This window comes from Aedes albopictus, chromosome 2 (assembly GCF_035046485.1).
Source record: "Aedes albopictus strain Foshan chromosome 2, AalbF5, whole genome shotgun sequence".
Taxonomy (NCBI): Eukaryota; Metazoa; Arthropoda; class Insecta; order Diptera; family Culicidae; genus Aedes; species Aedes albopictus.
The window spans coordinates 75,517,945-75,539,072 of NC_085137.1; the positions used below are offsets into that span (position 1 = coordinate 75,517,945).

The 21,128-nt window shown below is 37.4% G+C and overlaps 1 protein-coding gene across 1 annotated transcript; it reads left to right on the forward strand.

Annotated features, from left to right (window-relative positions):
* Positions 1–4,677: 4,677 nt before the first annotated feature.
* Positions 4,678–19,051, forward strand: LOC109430170 (ubiquitin carboxyl-terminal hydrolase CYLD; the record flags this gene model as incomplete). Its single annotated transcript, XM_062849943.1, is given in 7 exon segments — positions 4,678–5,011; positions 5,076–5,275; positions 5,345–5,499; positions 5,617–5,835; positions 5,901–6,135; positions 6,195–6,533; positions 17,420–19,051. Coding segments are annotated over 7 exon segments (1,676 nt in total), but the record flags the coding sequence as incomplete, so codon positions are not given.
* Positions 19,052–21,128: the final 2,077 nt, after the last annotated feature.

Genomic DNA, 21,128 nt, shown 5'->3' on the forward strand with positions numbered 1-21,128 from the left:
TCTTTCAGGGATGCATCATTAATTACTTTAGAAAAAGAAACAACTATACAATATAGACAAAACCAACTAGAAAATTTCTCGACACCTTTTTTTAAATGCTGCTTTACCGACTATAGTAGAAATATCTTGTGGTAATTCGTTCCAGTAGACAACTCCTCTAACGAAAAATGACCTTCCGTATTGCGTGGTAGAATATCTTGGCAAAACAAGTTGGTTCAATCTGATACTTCGAAATGGGCACAGCTTGCTGTAGAGATAATCCGGCGTTTTACTAGTGATTACCTGGTGAATGATAGTAACGGATCTAGCCTTAGAAAAATTATCAAAAGAATATCCTAACAAACTTTTTTGAAGGTGGGTTACGTGCTCATATCTGTTTAGTTTATACACAAAGCGAACACATGAATTTAACGCAACTTTTAATTTATTCATTGCAAAGGCGGAAACATTTGTCAGCAAATAATCTATGAGCATAAAATGTGGTAAAATTAACGCCTTGAATAATTTCAGTTTTGTATTGGTATTTAGATAGTACGCCCAAGGATAAATAGATCTCAGCGCAGCATATACCTTTCCACACTGCTTGAAAATTTGCCTATCCCAACAAAGACTCGAATCAATAGTGACTCCCAAGCTTGTAACATGATTTACAAATGGTATTTTCTGACGATCTAAGAATAGTTCGGGTAAATTAATTTCAGGTCTTCTCCTGGAAGGAGTAATGAAAAGAGCGTTAGTTTTTGAGGCATTGAGCTTTAGGCAATTAGCTTTAGACCAATTAGTACTATTCTGCAGTTCTTCATTTAGAAGGATATTAATTTGTTCGAGACTCATATTAGCACAGTCAAAGTATATTTGTACATCATCGGCAAACATGTGGATGTAACAATAATGTTTTAAAATGTTGGGTAGATCATTCACATACAGCGAAAACAGAATTGGCCCCAATACCGAGCCTTGTGGAACTCCTGACAAAATGGGCAAGAAACTAGAAAGAATGCCATCGTGAAAGACGGCTTGTTGCCGTTCCGACAAGTACGATTGTATTAAGCTGACAGCAGTATCAGAGAATCCGAAGTTGTTTTTTAGTTTAGTACATAACTGAGCATGTGATATTGTATCAAATGCTTTAGAATAATCTAACAGAATCAACACTACAGGGTTACCACGATCTAAAGCAATAGCAATGTCGTCAATCACTTTAAGCATTGCTGTTTTGGTACTATAGCCAGATCGGTATCCCGATTGGTAGGGAGATAGCAGGTTTTCTCTATTTACATAAGAACAGATCTGATTTTTCATCACACGTTCAAATGCTTTTGACAATGCGCATGAAATAGAGATCGGACGCATATTTGATAAGGAATCTACATTTGATTTCTTTTTTATTGGAATTATTTTGGATGATTTCCATCCCTCCGGAAACATGCTGGTATTAATGATGCAGTTGAATAAGTGAGTTATAGGTTTCAGAAGAATTGGTAAAATAAGTTTTATAAATTTTATGGGGATTTCATCTAATCCAACAGCATTTGACTTAATTTCGTATATAGCATTTACAACATCAATTTCGTTGATTTCATTAAAAGCAAAGGTTGATCTAACGCGTACATTATCATCAATCCTTGAACGGCTACTTGAGTGCGTAAAATTTGACGAAAAGAATCCATTAATATCACTAGCCGAATGGTGACAAGCTTCATCGTTTTTCTTTTTAATAAGACCTAAACTTTTGATTTTGTTCCAAAACTGACTACTTGTCATTTCTGAGTCAAATAAATTATCAAAGTAAGTTTTTCTTGCTTTTTTCACCAAAGCGGTAACTCTGTTTCGCATTCTTTTGTACACATTAAAATCAGTTTGTTGATTGGTTCGCTTCCACATACGGTGCATAAGATCTCGATCAATAATGGCACGTTGAATCTCAGCATTAAACCACGGATTATATGGCTTCTTGGGACGAAAAGTCTTTAGAGGAACAGAACCCTCATATAATCTTTTGATGTTATTATTGAAAAATTCTAGCAACATGTCTGGGTCATCCGAGTCAAAAAATTGATGCCAAGGAATATCATAAAATTGATCAAGCACAAAATGAGGATTGATGTTTTTGAAGTCCCTATATGTGACGCTTTTTTCACAAACCGTACAATCGTAGTCAAAAGAGGCAAATACAAGATCGTGATTAGATATGCCCGGAACACTCACTTGATTAAAACGGATGAGCTTATCTGGCTTATTTGTCAATATAAGATCAAGCTGAGAAGCTCCATTACTGTAAAAATAAGTTGGCTCAGTGCCAGCATTGGTAAGGTCAAGCGAATCAAGAACAGAAGAAAAATTAGATACTTTTCTAGCAGAACAGTTTAAAACATTTGTATTAAAATCTCCTGTCAAGATAATGTTATCATATGCTACACCAATTGTACTTATTTTATCAAAAATTAGCTCACTGCACGAAATATTAGGCGGATTGTAAAACACGCCTAGCAATATTCTAGAGCGGGCCACAACAAGCTCAACAAATATATATTCTGTATTATCAACCTCTACCGCATTGCACGAAACTTCAACGGTTCTATATTTAATTCGACTGTTAATAAAAATAAGAACTCCTCCACCTTGTTTTCTAATTCGGTCATGCCTTACTAAACTGTAACCATCAATAGAAACATTACTATCATTCACCTTATCATTCAACCATGACTCAACAATGCAAATGACATCAACTTTGGCCGTTCTAATAATAGAGTGTAATTCATCAAATTTAGTCATTCTTCTCGCACAAATACTTTGTACATTCATACAGCAGACTGATAGCTTGTTCGAAGGTAATGCAGACTTTAGCACTACCCCAGGAAGACTCACATCCGAAAGGGAGCTGTTCAAAGTACTAGTATCAGCCATGATCATAGTTGAGGACTGATGAAGCAACATTTAACAAAAGGTGTCTGTGAGAAGCAAAACTTAAACTAACTAAATACATAAATACATCCATATTCGATAATAACAACAATCATTATGACTCAAAAAACTTCCTAAGTGATTGAGAAAAACAGTGTAGACAGTTAGCACAACTCCTTCGTCATAGCAGATCAGCAATGAAGCAGAACAACAAGGCAGCACCAGCCACCTTGAACACCAACAGCACCGGCAGCAGCTTCAGCAACAAAAACAGCACCAGCTTCGTCGATTGCAACACAATCAGTATAACTTTTAGGAGGGAATCAGAGGAAAAAAAGGAATGGAATGGAAGGAAAAACAGAAACAAAAAAGGAAAGGGTTATTTACAGATGTCTTGTAGATCCTTGGCGTCATTCACAATAATCTTCCTTGAATCGTTAGTAGCATGGACTACTCCTTCCTTGGTAAAAACTCTCCTCAGCATTCCGTTTCTCCTCATGTTCAAAGCCGTAGACAAAACGCTTCTGACCGTTGCGGTTAAAAATTCATTGATAAAAATTCGATTGTTTGTGTTGAATCCCAAATGCGTTTGCGAAAGACATCGTGTTCGTAAATATTTCGCGAAAAATCTCCTCCGTTGTCCATGTATCGCGAACTCAATCAGTATTGGTTGAATACTCCGGCATGTTTGCTTTGGCCCTTCCAAGCGAGTCAGATGCACAATTGGTTGACGATCATTTGGATATCCTAGATGTGTGCAAATAGCAGAGAAATGGGCACAGAGATTCTCGCCGTCGATATTTGGAATCCCATACATTAGCAGCTTGTTGTGATTGCTAGTGGTCTGGCAAGCTTCTAGAGCTAATCGAGATGTACCTTCCAATAGTGGTAATCACGTTCAAATGTATGCGTGCCTTTTTTGTAGATGTAGTTGTGAAACTGCGAGGAAAATATTTGCACTCTTACCCCGGACGTTAGTTTTATCATTATTTACCCGTTTTACCCAATTCGATTGGGTAATATTTGCATATGCAATCTGAATAGCCTTTCAATCGGCGTGCACTTTTGTGTGAGGAAAAATTTGCGCTAGTGTTCGTGTGTTGAAATGTCACTTATCTCTATTGTTCCATGCGCTCTTGTACGCGTTCCAACTCGGCTTTGTAGTGTGCGAGAAGAGCAGAGAAATTTTCTCTCAGTTGAGATATGGTTATTTCGATAAGGTTGTGTATTTCATCTATATAACCGCGCAGTAAATCTTGCATCATCTTGGCCAGGTCGGATAAGCTTAGATCTTCGTGGTGTGCGTTGCATGTCAGATCCGTGATTGTTTCGGATGTGCAGCTGCTGACCGACATGGCGAATTGGACTTTCGCCCTTATTTAAACTTAATCTAGAGTTGTTTGAGAAAAGCGCCACCTGAGCTTTTTAGCTTTTAGTTAAATTGCCTATAGGATTTTTTTAATCGTTAATTTTAATTTCAATTAAACCATAAAATTTGGCAGCACTGCCACGTGTTTGTTTATATGTTCAGTGTCAGTGCGCGTAAATTTTTATATCATCAGTTTCCATTGTTTATCACATCTTCAATCTCTACGCGCATCAGTGATTCATTAACAGTCATGGAGCACCCGCTCCGGTGGATTATCATACTCCTGCGGGATTTGCTGTATCAGCGATTATCCAGGATCGTTCCTAACGTGTTTCTACGTTTTATTTCTCTTCCGTTGCACGGGACCGATGTTGACGCTCTGCTGGATTATTCCTCTTCCGAAGAACCGAACGATGGACCTTCGTCGCCTGGAGCTTACGACAATAGCAACAACATACCTCACACGATCGCTTCGTTGTCACCAGCGACGACGGAGGATGTTCCGATTCAACCGTCGCCGTTGAAGGAACTGCCGGACAATCCGCTGCTCGAAGTCGGCTCGATGGTGGAGGTCGACGTGGAAAAGGCCGAACTTTACGGTGTCATTCGTTGGATCGGACCACTGCACAGTCCTGGTACGAGCAGCAGCAACACCCGGGTGATGGTCGGCGTGGAGCTCGAAGACGAACCGATGGAACCGAACATCCGCGCCACCGATGGGTCGTACAATGGGGTCAAGTAAGAAGCATCATTTTTTCAATCTATGGTTATTATGGACTCACTTTGTCATTACACTTTTCAGGCAATTCAAATGTCCAGCCAATCGGGCGATTTTTGTCTATCCGGCCCAATGCAGCCAGGATCGTCGTTTCCAGGACGTGGTGGCTACATCTCCATCCGCGCCCAAAATTGTGGCATCTACGTCCAAGTCCACGTCCGATGCTAACAACATGTTCGGCAAGGTGGACTGCCCGATCGTGGTGGGTGCCGTGGCACCGTTGAGTAAGTGGACAGGGCATATAATAGTCTTAGGCAGTTTTCATAGTTTATTGTGTTTTACATATTTTGCAGAAATTTTACAACAGGAGGAATTGGAATCGATTTGTGGTCCGTTCCGAGGAATTCAGGGGCACCACAACTCTTGCTATTTGGACGCAACTTTATTTTCGATGTTTACTTTTACGAGTGTTTTTGACTCGCTGTTATTTCGGCCCAGGGAACCCGAGGTGAGTGTGTTGTCGAGTTTAATAAACAAGGGGCAGCTGAGGTAGCTCAGCTGAATTTACTGTAATAAATGGATGGTGCCTTAGAAAATATTTAACGCTTACTAAAAAAAATTGCAGGATAATCCACAGTACGAGGAAGTCCAAAGGGTACTTCGGGAGGAGATAGTCAATCCGTTGCGCAAGAACCACTTTGTTCGGGCCGACAGGGTGATGAAGCTACGCCAACTGTTGGACCGGCTTAGTTCGGTCACCGGACTCACCAGCGAGGAAAAAGATCCGGAGGAATTCCTTAACAGTCTGCTGGCTCAGATTTTACGAGCGGATCCTTTCCTGAAGGTTGATTGATTTCAATTAAGGTCCGTCGATGCCATTCCTACAACTCGTATTGTTTTCATTTGCAGCTTAGTTCCGGCCTGGATACATTCTACTATCAGTTGTTCGTTGAGAAAGATGATCAGTTGAAGTTGCCATCTGTGCAGCAGCTGTTCGAGCAGAGCTTCCTGACGTCCAATATTAAGTTGAAGGAAGTTCCATCCTGTCTCATAATACAAATGCCACGTTTTGGAAAGAACTTCAAAATGTATCCTCGGATATTACCCTCGCAGGTTTTGGACGTGACAGATATTATCGAGGATTGTAAGTAACTCTGTAAATGGAATTATCTTCAAGATTAATGTCCCTTGTGACGATTTCAGCTCCTCGCCTGTGTCACGTGTGTGGTATTCTGGCGGAACATGAATGCCGCGAATGCATGGGGTCGATGGTGGGCGGAGTCACTCTGGAGGCTACGGCATTTTGTAAAGAGTGTCTCGACAAGAGTCACCAACATATGAAACGTCTGAAGCATACGCCCAGTCCCCTAATTGTTCCGAAGGATTTCAAGATGATGGCCGCACACTGTCAAGTGCCACGGTTGTTCATGGAACTGTTCGCCGTGGTGTGTATAGAAACTTCTCATTATGTGGCGTTCGTGAAGGCCGGTGCCGGTGCGGATGCCCCGTGGGTGTTCTTCGATTCGATGGCGGACAGGAAAGGTAGGTTTTTTGGTTGAATTATTTACAGATCAGAGAAAATCACTTTTCACGTTAACAGCATAGTTCATTATGCCAAACGTTTGTATTCGTAATGTAGGGTGCGGCGGGGCAAGATGAGTCAGTGCTATTTTCGAGCGCATTACTCATGTTTTGATTATGTTAATAATTTTGTTAGGTGACCAGCTTAATTATACAAAAGTTTAGGGTATTGATTGAAAAATTATTCCCTCTCATTGAAAATAAAAAATAAAATGGTTTTTAGCCATTTTTCTTATGCGATGCATTTCATATAATCTCCATATAAACAACCGCGGGGCAAGATGGGTCACCTTCAATTTTGAGCGTATTCTTGAAGTATTCAAAAGCTATTTATTTTTTATTACAAGATTATCTCATAACTCACTTTAACCTTCCGTAACTCGCGCGGTTGACTACCTGCGTCAGCACCACACTAATGCTGAGTACAAAAAGCGAGATTTTTTCAACGTGTTGTACAAAATACAACAGCGCGATCGCTCGAGGGTTAGTCAAGCGGAATGAACACCTAAAATTATAACATAAAATTATGATAATTTTTTTAGTGAAAACATCGATTTTCAAGTCGTCTCAGGATCACACAAACCGTAAAGTTTTTTATTTTCCAAATCAATTTATAAAATGTTTACTAGTAGCTCTTGTTTACTCAGTATTGATATGGAGCATATATGAATACGGAACAAATCTTATATATTGCCGTTTTTCGTTGAGAAAATGTGAATTACTTAAAAGGTGACCCATCTTGCCCCGTACTTTTTTCACGACGCAAAATCGGTAACTTTTTAAAACTGCTTGTTTAACATCATATTTTGTATGTAACGATCTTTTTATCGACTTTTAGCATAACTAACTAGTGTATTAAAGAGTAGAGGACGAATACAAACTTATACGATTTGTATTTACAAAGTTATAATGATCCATCCTTACGTACCCATGTATTCCCAGGACGGCCACACAATCAACATTCAAATTCCCGCATTGATTTTTAATTTTCACAACTTTTCTTTATATACCTATGGAGCTTGTAAAACATTAAAGAATTCGAACTTTTGAGTGAATTTGTAAAATTTCTGAAAAAATACAGTGTCCCTGTGATACTAGGACAGGTACTTATTTTTAGACGTTAAAAACATCAAAACAAAGGAGAATGGAGAAAAATGTATAGGATGTGGCAAGGGATGTGGTCCATCCCATGTAATCCTATGTAATGGATCACAATCTAATCTGAAAAGTCTAAGCGAAACAATAAGAAATATAACATCGTCAGTGTACCAGATTCCGCTCATCTAAGGTTACTTTCGTAGAAAAACATCGTCTATGGAATGACTGTTGTTGAGCCAATTTGTAATGCTTTTGCATTTTATGTTAGTTCAATCTAAGTACCACAATCAGGTATAAATTAAGTCTAATGTACAATTTTTCATAGAAGTACGATTTTGTTAAAGTTGGTGTGAGATCAAAGTTGTCCTGATTCCGCTCACAAACAAATTTAAGTCATTTATTTTTTCTGCACAATGTATACACTCACAACTTGTTGATTAAATACACTGTTACTGTGTACTAAAATTAGCAGATTTTACGACACTTCCTTACTTTTTTTTTCGTGAGCACATGAAATTAACTCCAGATTTTTTAGATCCAATTGCCGCTCAAAAAGTTTTATAACACCGCTAGCCATGATGGTCTTCTATAGCGGAAGGTCCGAAAGAGCTTGAAACTATTGAGAAATCATCATGTCTACAGGTCGTAAGCTGTGATCCCTGACCATCATGCCAAAAACCCAGGGATACCCAAGTGACCATACTGTTAGGGTGCAGGGGTTGCATGTGTGAGGCGCATATATTGACAGGCATTGCTATGGACCGTTAGGGCTGAATAGGGTCGGGGAATGGATCTACTATTGCTTAATTATACTGAAAAAGTCGTGATTCAGCAGTGGTGGCACCGCTTTCCGCTTTTGTTCGGCCTTGGTGGTTTGTGTGGAGTGGTGTGTGTCGGTGTGTGTTTGCTTTGTGCGTGCGGTGCATACGGCTTCAGCAGGGTGATTACTTGGGTAGTGTGGGATAATTGGGTTTGGGACTGGAAGAGGTCGTCGTTGATAAGGCCGACACCATTGAGTGCTCATTGTTGGTGGTTGTGTTGGTGACGATTTCTTCAGCTTTATAATCTCATTTATACCACGCACAAACTTTGGGAATAGGGACTGCTTTGTAATGCAAGAGAGGGATTTAAACTCTGCGTTACGGGTTGGGTGAGGTCATGCAGATAGAAGCAACCCAGGTGACCGTGCGGCTCGGGTCGTGATGGATGCAAGAGTGCAGTGTGTGTGTGTGGGGTGCGCTATCCTGTGGGTGCAGTTGAGTCCGGGTTGGAGTGGAAAGAGGCCCTTCTCTACCCCAGATCGGTTTCGGTTGTACGGGCGGGGTAGTGTTTGTCTTATTTGTGACGTGTTGTGCGTGATTTGCGGCCCGAGCTGCGTGGTTACTTGGGAAGTATTGTGCTCTGCAATCTAGATTTTGGTTTTAAGGTGAAGCTTTGGCTGGGCGGTGCCTCGGATTTGTTGGGCGCTGGTCGTGAGAGCTGGAGGCAGTTTGTGCTGGAGGGTTTGCTCGATTGGTTATTCACTGGTGGTGGCCTGTCGATCGACTGTTCGCGCAGCCTGTCATTTGGTTCTTGGGGTTTGTGCTCTCGAGATTCGGGGCGTTGCTTCATTGTATCTTCGCTTTAATACTAATATTCCTTGTTTGATTAACTGACTATTATGTACAGGCGCTTAAGTCATTCTATTTCATAGATTGCCAGATTTAAGGGTAATGGTTCAATAGAGTGTTAGCAATCAGAGTGGATTAGAACGAGTTGGCGCCTACAATACACCAACACTAACACATATACACCAATACTTACACGCACACATGCACCTACAACTAGCTGTAAAAGACCAGTGGGCGGGACAATGGTGCCTACCCAACAGTTGTAGGTGGGGTGTTTGGCTTAGCTACATGACTTGGTCCGGCAAGCCCATAAACATCAATTGGTAGACGTATTGCCTAGTGAAAAGACAACGCAGATGGGCGAAAACCAGGGGATGCGTTGATAATAGCAGAATAGCAGAATAGCAGAATAGAATAGCAGAATTGCCGCTCAAAAAGTTTTATGTTATTCGGTAAATGTTGCATAAAATGACTTTGTTCTTATTTAATTGATATTGTCCAAGAATATTCGCATCAAAAAGAGTGTATTTATGCATGAAAACTTGAATTTTACATCAGTGAGCGGCTATTGGGTCAAGAGCGGCTGCTGGTACATTAACGGTATATGCGGTGATAATTACATATAGGGTAGAAGCTTCAGTTTTGGCCAGTCCGGAGTTTTGGCCATAGTGCGGTATTGAGCCTGTTGCGATCTAAATCGGCGTAAATTTATTTTTTACTAGTAGATTCTAATACAATATGATGATTACAGCTGTGAAAACCACACATTTTGATTAAAAACTGGAAGAAAAAAATATATTTCCTTAAAAAATCTGCTCCCATATATCTGTTTTGGCCAGGGTGCTTTTAATTTGGCCACTCCCATAAGAAATACACGTGATTGGCCAAAATAGAAACCAAACTTAAGAATATGGCCAAAACTGCGGCAGTGCTTCTATTTTGGCCAGTGCCACTTTTAATACAAAAATCAAGTATTGGCTTGATTTCTGCATTTTTCCTTCAAAATATAGATTGAAACCTTTCTTTTGACGCATTGGTTGTTTTCATAGGATTATTGGTTATTTTTATAAAAATGATTTCCCTTAGACTGGCCAAAACCGGTGCCCGCACCCTATACTGGGATAAAAAAGTTAGTAAAAAGTACGGGGAGAAAAAAAAGTAGTTAAAAATTTTTTTCATGGCATTATCTGTTATATAAATTGTTTATTTTAATAGGATAATCAGGTTCGTGGAAAACCATGTGTTTTCTTCTAGTACTTTTTATAACTTTATAGAGTTTTCATCCCATAGAGACGTTTTCTTGTTTCGATGAAGCCTTTCAGATAAGGTATGAGTCATTAGATTTTTTTTATTTATCAATGACACACACTACTAGTTTACAATATACATATAAGCATATGCTTGAAATTTGCTTCTTATTTTGGAGGTCTTGTAACGTAAGCCCATGCTTGAAGTTATATGTGTCAGGATTCCCAAAAGATTTTCTGTGAAATTTTTAAAAAAATGTTTAGGAAATTCAATAAAAATCTAGTCGGATAACTGAAATACTCTAGGTGAATTCCTTATAGGGATTTTTACGCTAACCCAGGAATTCTAAGCAAGTGAAGGGCGGAATTCTTGATGTACGTAAGCAGAATGGTCGGGAGCGATTTTTGTTGAAATTCTCTAAGGAATTTCGTTCTTCTTAGAAGAAATTCATTGAAAAAGTACTGAAAAGAGTAAGTGCTCCTATTATGGCTATCATCCTTATTCTTGTTTTCGATCGAATCCACTTTCGAACGTAAATCGTTCACATTCCCGTTTAAGCCAGCAAAATCAAATGGTCTACTGATTTAAACAAGAATGAGGGTGTACAGTACCAATTATTCACCATAGTTGATTTTCACCCTTTAACGATGTAAACAAGAAAAAAATCGTGAACAACAGATCACGTTCACAAAAGATGGTTGTACTCATTTAAACTCCACATTTTGCTCAAATTATGGTAACAATGAATCATTTTCCTTAAAATTTCGGCTTCCTTGCACCCTTTTTCGCCTTTGTGTACCTGTTATCAGGGTTGCAAAAAAATGAAAGCATGCAACGAACGTGAGTTTTTGTTTTTGTCTTTTCACCACACCGCTTCTGACGTTAAAGCCTCTTTCCTTCACGGAGGCGGGTGAGAAGAGAATAAAAATTCTCTCGTCGCTCACATCGTAGCGACGGCGAGATTCAATATTAACATTTTCCCTGTCATTGGCACTCAAAAGAGAAAATTCACCACGCTTGCTTATGGGCCGCATTCATGCGGCCGTTGTTGACATGAAGCATCCATCAGCGCAGAGCGTGTGTTGATTATGGTGGAGTCATTACGTCCACAAAGTAGTTGAGTTTTTCTGTGATCACTTTCAAGTATCTCACAGCGGAGCTGAAAATGAATGCCTGAAGCATTCAGTTCAGCAAAATGTCATTCAATTGAATTTGATTTTTTCAACCCTGCCTGTTATTGCTAATCCCATAAGAAATGCATACAAATAGTGCGAAAAGGAACCGAAGTAAAAAAAATGTAACCATAACTTTTTTTGTTTTTATTAACATGTATTTTAACTTATAGCTAATTCTACACTTGTAACCATAACTGGTACAACCCAGGTAACAATTTTATGTTGCGCTTCTGTAGCTTGTGTAAATCAGCCTTAATTTGAACAAAAGCTGTGCAAAAGAACTGTTATCGTTTGTTCAGCTCTTAAACATCTAATTTTGGTGATTTTATTCAACATTTAGTTGATTTAAGCTCTCCGGGTGGCTGAATTAAGGTTGAAGAAGCGCTTATATCCAGAATGGGAATAATTTATAGAACAGATAAGGATCAGATGAGGCATTGGAGTCGCTTAATCATCTTTGATTCAGAAATTAATCATCACTTATGCAGCACTAACAAAGAGTTTTAGCCAGAATTACCGTGACTGTACCTAATTCCGTTCACTTAAGGCGATGAACTAAATCTAATAGCTGTAGAAAATACATGTTCTGCATTTAGTGACTGTAATTGTGCAACGCTGTTTCATTATGTCTCTATACTGCTAGAAAAATATAATCAAGGTTGCAAGCACTCCACTTATTTTGAAAATGGCCGCTATTTAAAACAAGTTGTTGTTCCTTATTCCAATCAGTATGATCCTAATTCCGTTCACTTGTGTTCCTAATTCCGGTCACTCTAAGTAATTATCAAGTTGACAAAATAATCATATTAACATAGGTTGTTATAGTTATATTTATATTTTATATGTCGAAATACATGTATTTACTTATCAAAACATGTTAGTTCAATAATAATTTGAAGTAATAACATTGGATTGTTTTAATATTGTTGCGTTTTGAGAGCTTTCTGGGAAAACTACAAAATTCCACCAGACTGAAACAGTGTCGAATGTCGCGTCAAAGTCGGGTCAAATTTTATCGAATGTTGGACCAATGTTGGGCCCACATCGCATAACTGTTGGGTCTATGTTGGGTTTGGAGACCAAAATAAAAAAAAAGGTCAATGATAGGTTTATGTCGGGTTTGACGTCATCTATAAATTTTAAACCTACGACACCACAATTTATGCTTGCTAGCTGGGGTTACCAATAAATGATATGAACCAAACATCAATCGTCAAGCCTTGTCTGATGCTGGAGTTGGTTGTTTCGATTGTACTGCAGATTTTTTCATAGTTTCCTTTGGATTTACATGGTGATTGGAATTAGGAGCAAGTACAACCTGTAGTTTCCTAATTCCGGTCATGTGCCTTTTTCATTTCTAGCATCAGGAGTCTTCTCCGAAAAGTTGATTTGATGTTAAATTTATAAAAATATGTCCTTTATTGTTCTGCTTTGGTGCTATTTTGATTGATTTTGTTAATATTTAAATGAAAATACATTAAATGTATAAATTAATGCAATTCATAGGTCCGCAAAAGAAAAATAAGTACAATGGCGGCCGATTGGATAATTAATGGCATTTAATGTATTTTCACATTAATACACAAGAAACCCTTTACCTTTTTGATTATATTCTGGCGTGGACATACTTATTGAAAATTACAAAAACCAATTTGCTAAATATTTGCGACAATTTCGGCTAATACTCGGTGTTTCGATTCGTGTGAACGGAATTAAAAGCTGATTGGAATTAGGCGCGGTCACGGTACCATTAGACTCTTGTAGACGTAGATGTAGGATACAGTTCATAGTGGCTGAAAGAGAAATATATAAATATTTATTATAATTGAGAATCGAACTTGGGTGCATTGATTCATAGTCACTTACCTTAGCATCTGCTCCACCTGGAATGGTACGGGCTTAGTGATTCGTGGGAGAACAAGTTATATCCTGCCATGTCTGATTAAAGGTTGAACAGCTTTGAACAATGGTTGTGCCAAGGTTGAATAAGCTGGATATGAACGCATACATTAGCTGTCAACACATCATTGCTTTGTTTACAGTTCAGTGCTTCTCGATTTTGATAATCGTGATTCTCTGGTAAAGTTACGCAAAATGAATAAAAAAAAACAGGTAAATATCCTTAAAATACTACTAAGGCGTGGATAGAATTCAATGAAACGTGACGCTTATGCGTCCACTTTTTAGAATGTTACAAATCGGCCTTGTATTTTTCAACAATTTTCTGAACAAACTACTTATTTTTATTTCCCTATATGATAGTACACCATGATACATGGTCATGGGCTGCAAAATCTTAATATTTGCAAAAATGCACATGAGACAATTATGCTTCCACCGGCAGTAATTGGTGTTTTATAATCCGTAAGAGATCTTTTAGTGCTTGATGCCTAATAAAGGGCGAACACGATGAAATTGCCACACAGAAAATATTGTATAACTTTTGATTGCGTTCGTCAAAATAGCTAATTTTTTGACCATAAATAGTATATTATGTGTAGCTAGTACCATAAAATTTTCATTAAAATCGGTTGGGTATTGGCGCATATATTGTCGATATCAAAAAAATGAGATTTTAGAAAATTTGTGCACCCATTTCAAAAAATTACTTAGGCTATAACTTTTTTGTTACTTTATCAAAACGTTTGAAAATTTCACTCGATATTCTTAACATAGTATCAATTAAGTGGTAAAAATTTGATCGAAATCGGTTCAGTACTTTTTCTAGTAAATATAAAAAGCTCAAATCGCTTCAAGGTAAATTTTGACTATTTGGTACTTTTTGACCATTTTTAGTTCCGCGTGCACTATTTTGACTGTAGAACTGGTAACACTGTCCCGATTTTTATAAAACTTTGACAGTGTAAAATTGTTGTGTTAAACTGTTTACAGTGAAAATTTCAACCATTTTTGTTGAGTACTTTCAAAGTAAGAGCAGTTTGAATTTCACTATACCAAAAACCACATCTGCTTATTGTGACATAGTGCGACATGTATGGCTATAACTTTTTAACGGCATGATCAAATTGAATGAAATTTTGACAAACGTACATAAAAATTTTCATTGAAATCGGTTCAGTATTTTTGGCGCCAGCGTTGAAACGGCAAAAAAGTGATATTTTCCAAAATGTTTGTTTGCACAAGATTCTCAAGTGGCAATTTCCTTGTTTCAACGATATCTCCGCCAATACTCAACCGATTTTAATGAAAATTTTATGGTATTAGCTACACGTAATATACTATTCATGGTAAAAAAATTAGCTATTTTGGCGAACGCAATCAAAAGTTATACAATATTTTCTGTGTGGCAATTTCATCGTGTTCGCCCTTTATTATGCTGAATTGGCAATTTCTATGATTCTCTTGTTGGTTCATTGTGGAAGTTCGATTAAGGACGAGTACATCTGACAAACAATCGATTTCCTCTTCCGCCGGCACATCAAGTTGCGCATCACGAACCACCACCTTCACTGCCCACGTAACTGGTAATTGTTTAACACTAGGGATATCATTGATGCCTTACAATTATTCAAATAAAAATATTTAATCAAGCGATACTGTATCATTTGCATATTCCGTGCAGATTGCTTTTCGATATGGTGGCTTCTGCTGCAGTTATGAAATCCAGCGTTTGATGATCGGAGAGGACAAAATCATTTTTCTATGTTTTTCGAAAATAACATTTTCTCACATTCCTCTAGTATTTTTTAACCCTCTAATACCCAATCCCGCCTTTAGACGGGGTATAGTTTGAGCATTTTTGTAATTTTTCTTTCGTGGTAAATCAAAATTTTTATATTTTTGGCTGATATTTAGGACTGTTTTGTATATCTCAAAATAATTTTTGGTGTATTTTGAAGCATACTTACATTTTTTTAAAATCATTGAAAAATTGATGTTTTAGTCACCTTTCAGAAGTCATTGTTTATTTTGCTTTGAATCGCTACAATTAACATATTTTAAAATTTTCCCAAATCATTCTATCCTAGTTTAATAGTTTAAGGGAATCGAATACACTCTAAAATTATTTTCCTTAAAATTACACGGAAAATAAAATTTTTCATGAAAAAAATTAAAAATAAAAATATTTCAACAATAATCATAAAATCTCAAAATGTTTTCATCTCAAAAAATCCGTACCCCAAATAGGCTTCCAGAAAAAATATAAAAGTGTGGGAATGTTCAAAAATAAAAATTAGAAAAATCAAAAACTGAAATTCACGAAATCGAGAATTAAAAAGAATCATCTTCCAAAACATGTTTAAATCGATTTTAGATGACGAAAAATGATATTTAGATCAAAATCAAAAATTTGGGTATTAGAGGGTTAAGTGGTGGTACTAAGTGCCATTTCTGTTGTTTTTTTTTATATATTTACTTTATTTAATGCTAAACCATCAATATTGAAGATAAGCTGACTAAAGAAATGTAGCACAGATGGATAATCTTCTATTGAGTATCATATTCAGCATACGATAGGCTGTACAAGAGATACGTTATACAGTCAGGTTTTTTTACGCGGGGGATACGTACCGCGTAAAAAAAAACTCAGTTCAAAATTCGAAAAACCGCGTAAAAAAAGTCTCACCATTTCTCGACGAATCATGCAAAAATAAGACGATGAATTTTTTTTTATATGGAGTTTTCATTTACGCGGCCGCGTAAATGAAAACCGCGTAAAAAAAGACCTGACTGTACACCCAACAAACTACTATTCAACTATTGCTTCCAGCTTATTCAGCTATTGACACCATTAACCAACCATTGTTCAGCTATGATTCTCACTGTTCAGCTACCATTGTTACTTGGGAAGGTTCTTATCATTGGCACACGCTGTAATAAATATTAAAAGTAGTTTTGGCTCTTTCCTATATTTTTCCTGTAAAGTATAGAAACTAAGCTATCTTTTAACATATTGATGACATTCGTTGGTCTTCTCGTTATTTTTGTAGTAATAATTTTCCTTGGGTAGTGCCATAATTGGTACAGGCACCCTAAATCTCTTGTTATATTTTCTCACATACTCTACTGAACTAATCAGGATATACTTCTATCCAAATTGAGTTTACAAATAATTATTAGGAAAAATGAAATTCCATAATATTTACAGGCTCATAAACAAACCACCGGACTAAAAATAATAATCCGAAACACATAATTTATTATTACGTAGGTATATGGAAAGGGGGTTTTGAGGTCTCGCTGGAGATTCATAGCAAAACTCTAGGAAAATTTGTAGCGAAACTGGCATCGGGAGTTACTTAAAAAAATCAGAATTTAAAAAAAATATTGCAGCTTCTCAAAATTCCTGTGAAAAATTCCTGTTTTGTGGAAATTGACAACTTTTCTAAAATAAAAATTGAGGTTCACTTTGAGAGCACTAGCCCGCTTGGATTTTGCAATTTCTCCTGAGGCTCTTGAAATTGTGTCTTCAAATCTGGATTTGAAATGAGTAATGTGCGAAATCTATAGGTTTGGTTTTACATTTTGAAGGCGTTATACATTAATTTAAAAAATCCCGATCATAAATAAAACTCCCGACTTATTCCCACATACCTATTCCCGATGAATTTCAGTTCCCGATTTTTGCCCGCATTTCCCGAATCTGTAGCCACTCTGAGAAACTCATTTTATCGTACAAAAAAACTAACATTTAATTGTAAAATTTTCATTGATATGAAACAATTTCCGTAACTTGTTGCAATGTCCGTTTCAGGTGAACAAAATGGCTACAACATTCCGGAGATGATCCCGGTACCCGATCTGCCTCAGTGGCTTTCCGACGAAGGTGCCCGGCAGCTGAACGAGACGGCCGTCAACGACAAGATGCTACCTGAGCATGCCAAGCGACTACTCTGTGATGCCTACATGTGCATGTACCAAAGCACGGACGTCATGATGTATCGATAAGAAGGTTTCGAATGACCTTAGGCATCTCTCTAGCTCTCCTCCTTGTTCACACACTTTTTGCAATACTTACCTCCCACAGAAACCAACTCCTACTAATACCTGTTACTACTATCATGCTATCATTGGTGAGGCAATCGTGTACAATTCGTGCAGCTTTTGCACGCAAACATCAGTTCAATACAATTTGTGGAACAAACATCGACCGTAACCCTGTTGGCCGTGTTAGTTTCTCCAGATTCATACCAAACAACGCGGAATGGCATAGACTAGTGCCAACGTTTAAATTAATATCGTGATTTCCAGAAAGAGCAGATATATACATATATTTACATAATATTTTGAGAAAGTACATCTACTTGAATGTAATCTTACTGCTGCAAACTTGACACTTAAGAAAAAAAAAGTAATATGAAAGCCATAAAGTGAACGAAACAAATGCAATGTTCTACACACAAACACAATGTGACCACGACACGACAGTTCAAATGTACACAAAAGTGAGCTTTTGGAAATGAAGCAAATCTAAAATAAAGACACACAACTTTACTGTTCTTAGTGCAAAACTGCAAAGCTTTCGTAATTGGCAACACGTGAGTTGTTCGTGCAGCCGAAAATAGTTTGAATGTGGCCAAAGTGGATTGCTTTATCTGTTGATCAACGATTATTACACAATCGGATTTAGAGAGCGTTATTTCTTACATTGGATAATAATAAAACACAACCGAAACGGTAGCTTTAATTACAATTTAGCGGGCGTGTAAAACAAGACAACCGAGTCCAGGCGACTCGTAGGTGGATCTCAGAGGCTCCGAGGGTTTCCTGTGTCGTGGACTAGTTTCTCCATTCAATATTGCCCGGACGTACAGTAGCGTTCAAAATAATTTAGCAACATCGCGAGTATAAGGGAAATTGTATCGCTTTGGTTCGATGAAACTGTTCCAGGGACAAAGACACACGAAAGGATTACGTAATAGTTCGTACTGTACATGGCGACCGTAACAGTTCTTCCGCTTGTGACCGGACACCGATGAACGGACGCTTACTCTGCAAGTATGATTCGACGGGAAGTTTCAGTAACTATGTTTAGAACGGAAATCAATGCAATACTAACTTACTATATATTAGCACAATAGCAAAGAAAAGCAAACCTAGCGCTAACTGTGGCTATTACCGTTATGCTTATTTAGGAATATTAGCTCCTATATACATACATACAAACACTTAATACTTTTTGATACCGCGGTTTGTGCGCGTTAGATTGTTGGAACTGATTTATCGCTACTACTACTACTAGTCGGGCGGACGGATGAACACGGTGGATGGATAATGCCGAATACAGCAGTATCAATGATAAGTACACCAAATTTGTTAAAAAAAAAACGAGGCATTATAAACGCAAAATTCTGTACCTAGTTGAAAATAAACGAAAAACAAATGAAAGTGTAATGATTAGTTACAGTTTTAATTATCGAGAAATTCCTTGACTCATTTACCATTAACGTTGAATCGTTCAACGTAGTTTACCTCTACGTTGCTGAAGTTTGATCAGATGGAAGCTGAGCGGCTACTTTGTAATTTGTTCTGTACCGATAAAAACGAAGATTAGCAAGAGATCATCCGCACCGTAAACACACATTGATGATCTGATTTTAGGAATCGCTGGACGAATCCCCCCAAAAATCTTAAGGAACCTCAATTAAAAGTCCTAAAAGAATCCCTATAGGAGCTCTTGGGTAAATCTCTAGTGAAATTCCTGAAAAAAGCTCTCCACAAATTCCATCAGTAATTCCTGGTCAAATTTCCACAGAAATCACCGGAGAAATTCAGGAAATTTTTGAAGGAGTTTACGGAGGAATACATGGAAAAAACTTCTGTTGAAGTATCAGGAGGAAATCCTGGAAGCATCGCATAAGGAATTGCTAGATAAATCCCAGAAGGCGCAAGCAGGAATAACAAGCAGGAATAACTAGAAGAATCACAGTTGGAATTTCAAGAGGAATCATATAGAAGGAATTCATGGGGCTACTTCAGCAGGCATTCTTGGAAGAATCCTAGCAGGAATACATGGAAGAAATCCGAATAGGAAAAGGTACCTATTTCTGGAGGTATTTTAGAAGGAATTCTTGGAAAAAAAAATCTCTGGAGTCACTCCTTAAAGAATTCTTGAAGAAATTCTTGGAGAAATCCCAGGAGGTTCTTCTAGAGGAATCGTATCAGGAACTCCTGGACAAATTCCAGCTACCATTCTCAGAGGAGTCCTAGTATGAATGCTGCCCTCACTCGCATATTAGTCCCATTTGACTTTTCATCACTTTTGAGTTAATGTAATGTTATGAATAGTCATCATTTTCAACGTACTTTTAAATCCCATAATGAAAATTTTTATGTTTATTTAAGGATTTTTATGTCAATGTGCGAAAAAAAATACCAAATCATGAGCATCCCATATTAAAAGTACCCACAAAACAGTCCCATCACGAATTTGTGTACCTTGCCACACAAAACTGAACAATTTTCTATTAAACGTAATATTTTTCCCAGTTACGTATTGAGGTGCAAAGCAATCTGTGAAAGTTTCGAGATGATTGAAATGTTTGTCAAGTTATGAAGGTTTTTCAAAATTTTACATGGAAACAAGTTCTCAAGCTTGAAACACTGTTTCCTCAATTCCTAGTTTTTGCAAATGGGACTGTTATGCGAGTGGGGGCAGAATAGTTGGAAGAATTTTAGTATACATTTGTGAATGTGTTCTGCAGGAATCCTATCAACAACTTCTGGACATAGCTGTGGTCCCCCAAGTTCCTACAGGGGATAGACAAAATGATCGGGACAGGTAAAATTTTACTTTTTTAAAAAATGTTCAAAAAGCTGTAACTTTTCGAAAAGTGCATCAAATATTCTCAAATTTTTACTGTAGGTTCATCAACTAGTTGTGTATCAGTGGTCCTAATTTGGAAAAGATCGGGCTATTCTCCAAAAAGTTACAAAGATTCTTGAAAAAGGTATAATTATCCGATAGCCAACTTTGAGCTGGTATATCTCCGGATTTAATGAACCGAATGCAATGAAATGTTGACCATTTATGACTCATATAATGAGCTATGAAAAACCTTTGACTTAACTTAAAATTCTTAACACGGAAGAAAATTATAACGATTGGATTATTTTTCTAATAAAATACCAAATTATCCAAAACTTCAACATCGTTTTAAAATTCAAGATGCAAATTATAGTTAATTTAATTTCCCTCTAATTGACTTATATACAGGGTGTTAGGTTCATGAGTGCAAACTTTTTAAAGGGTGATAGAGGACCATAAATGGTGAAAAAAATTGTTCTACGCATATGGTCAAATCTCAACCGTTACGTAGTTATTGAACACCCCATGTTTTTAACTCTTATTGCCTTAACTGGCTATAACTTTGAAATGGTCAAACTTATCGCAGTTTTTTTGCCCTTATTCGAAAGATTATTGAATTTTCTAACAAATGGCATCTTTGAGTCGATTGGTTTAG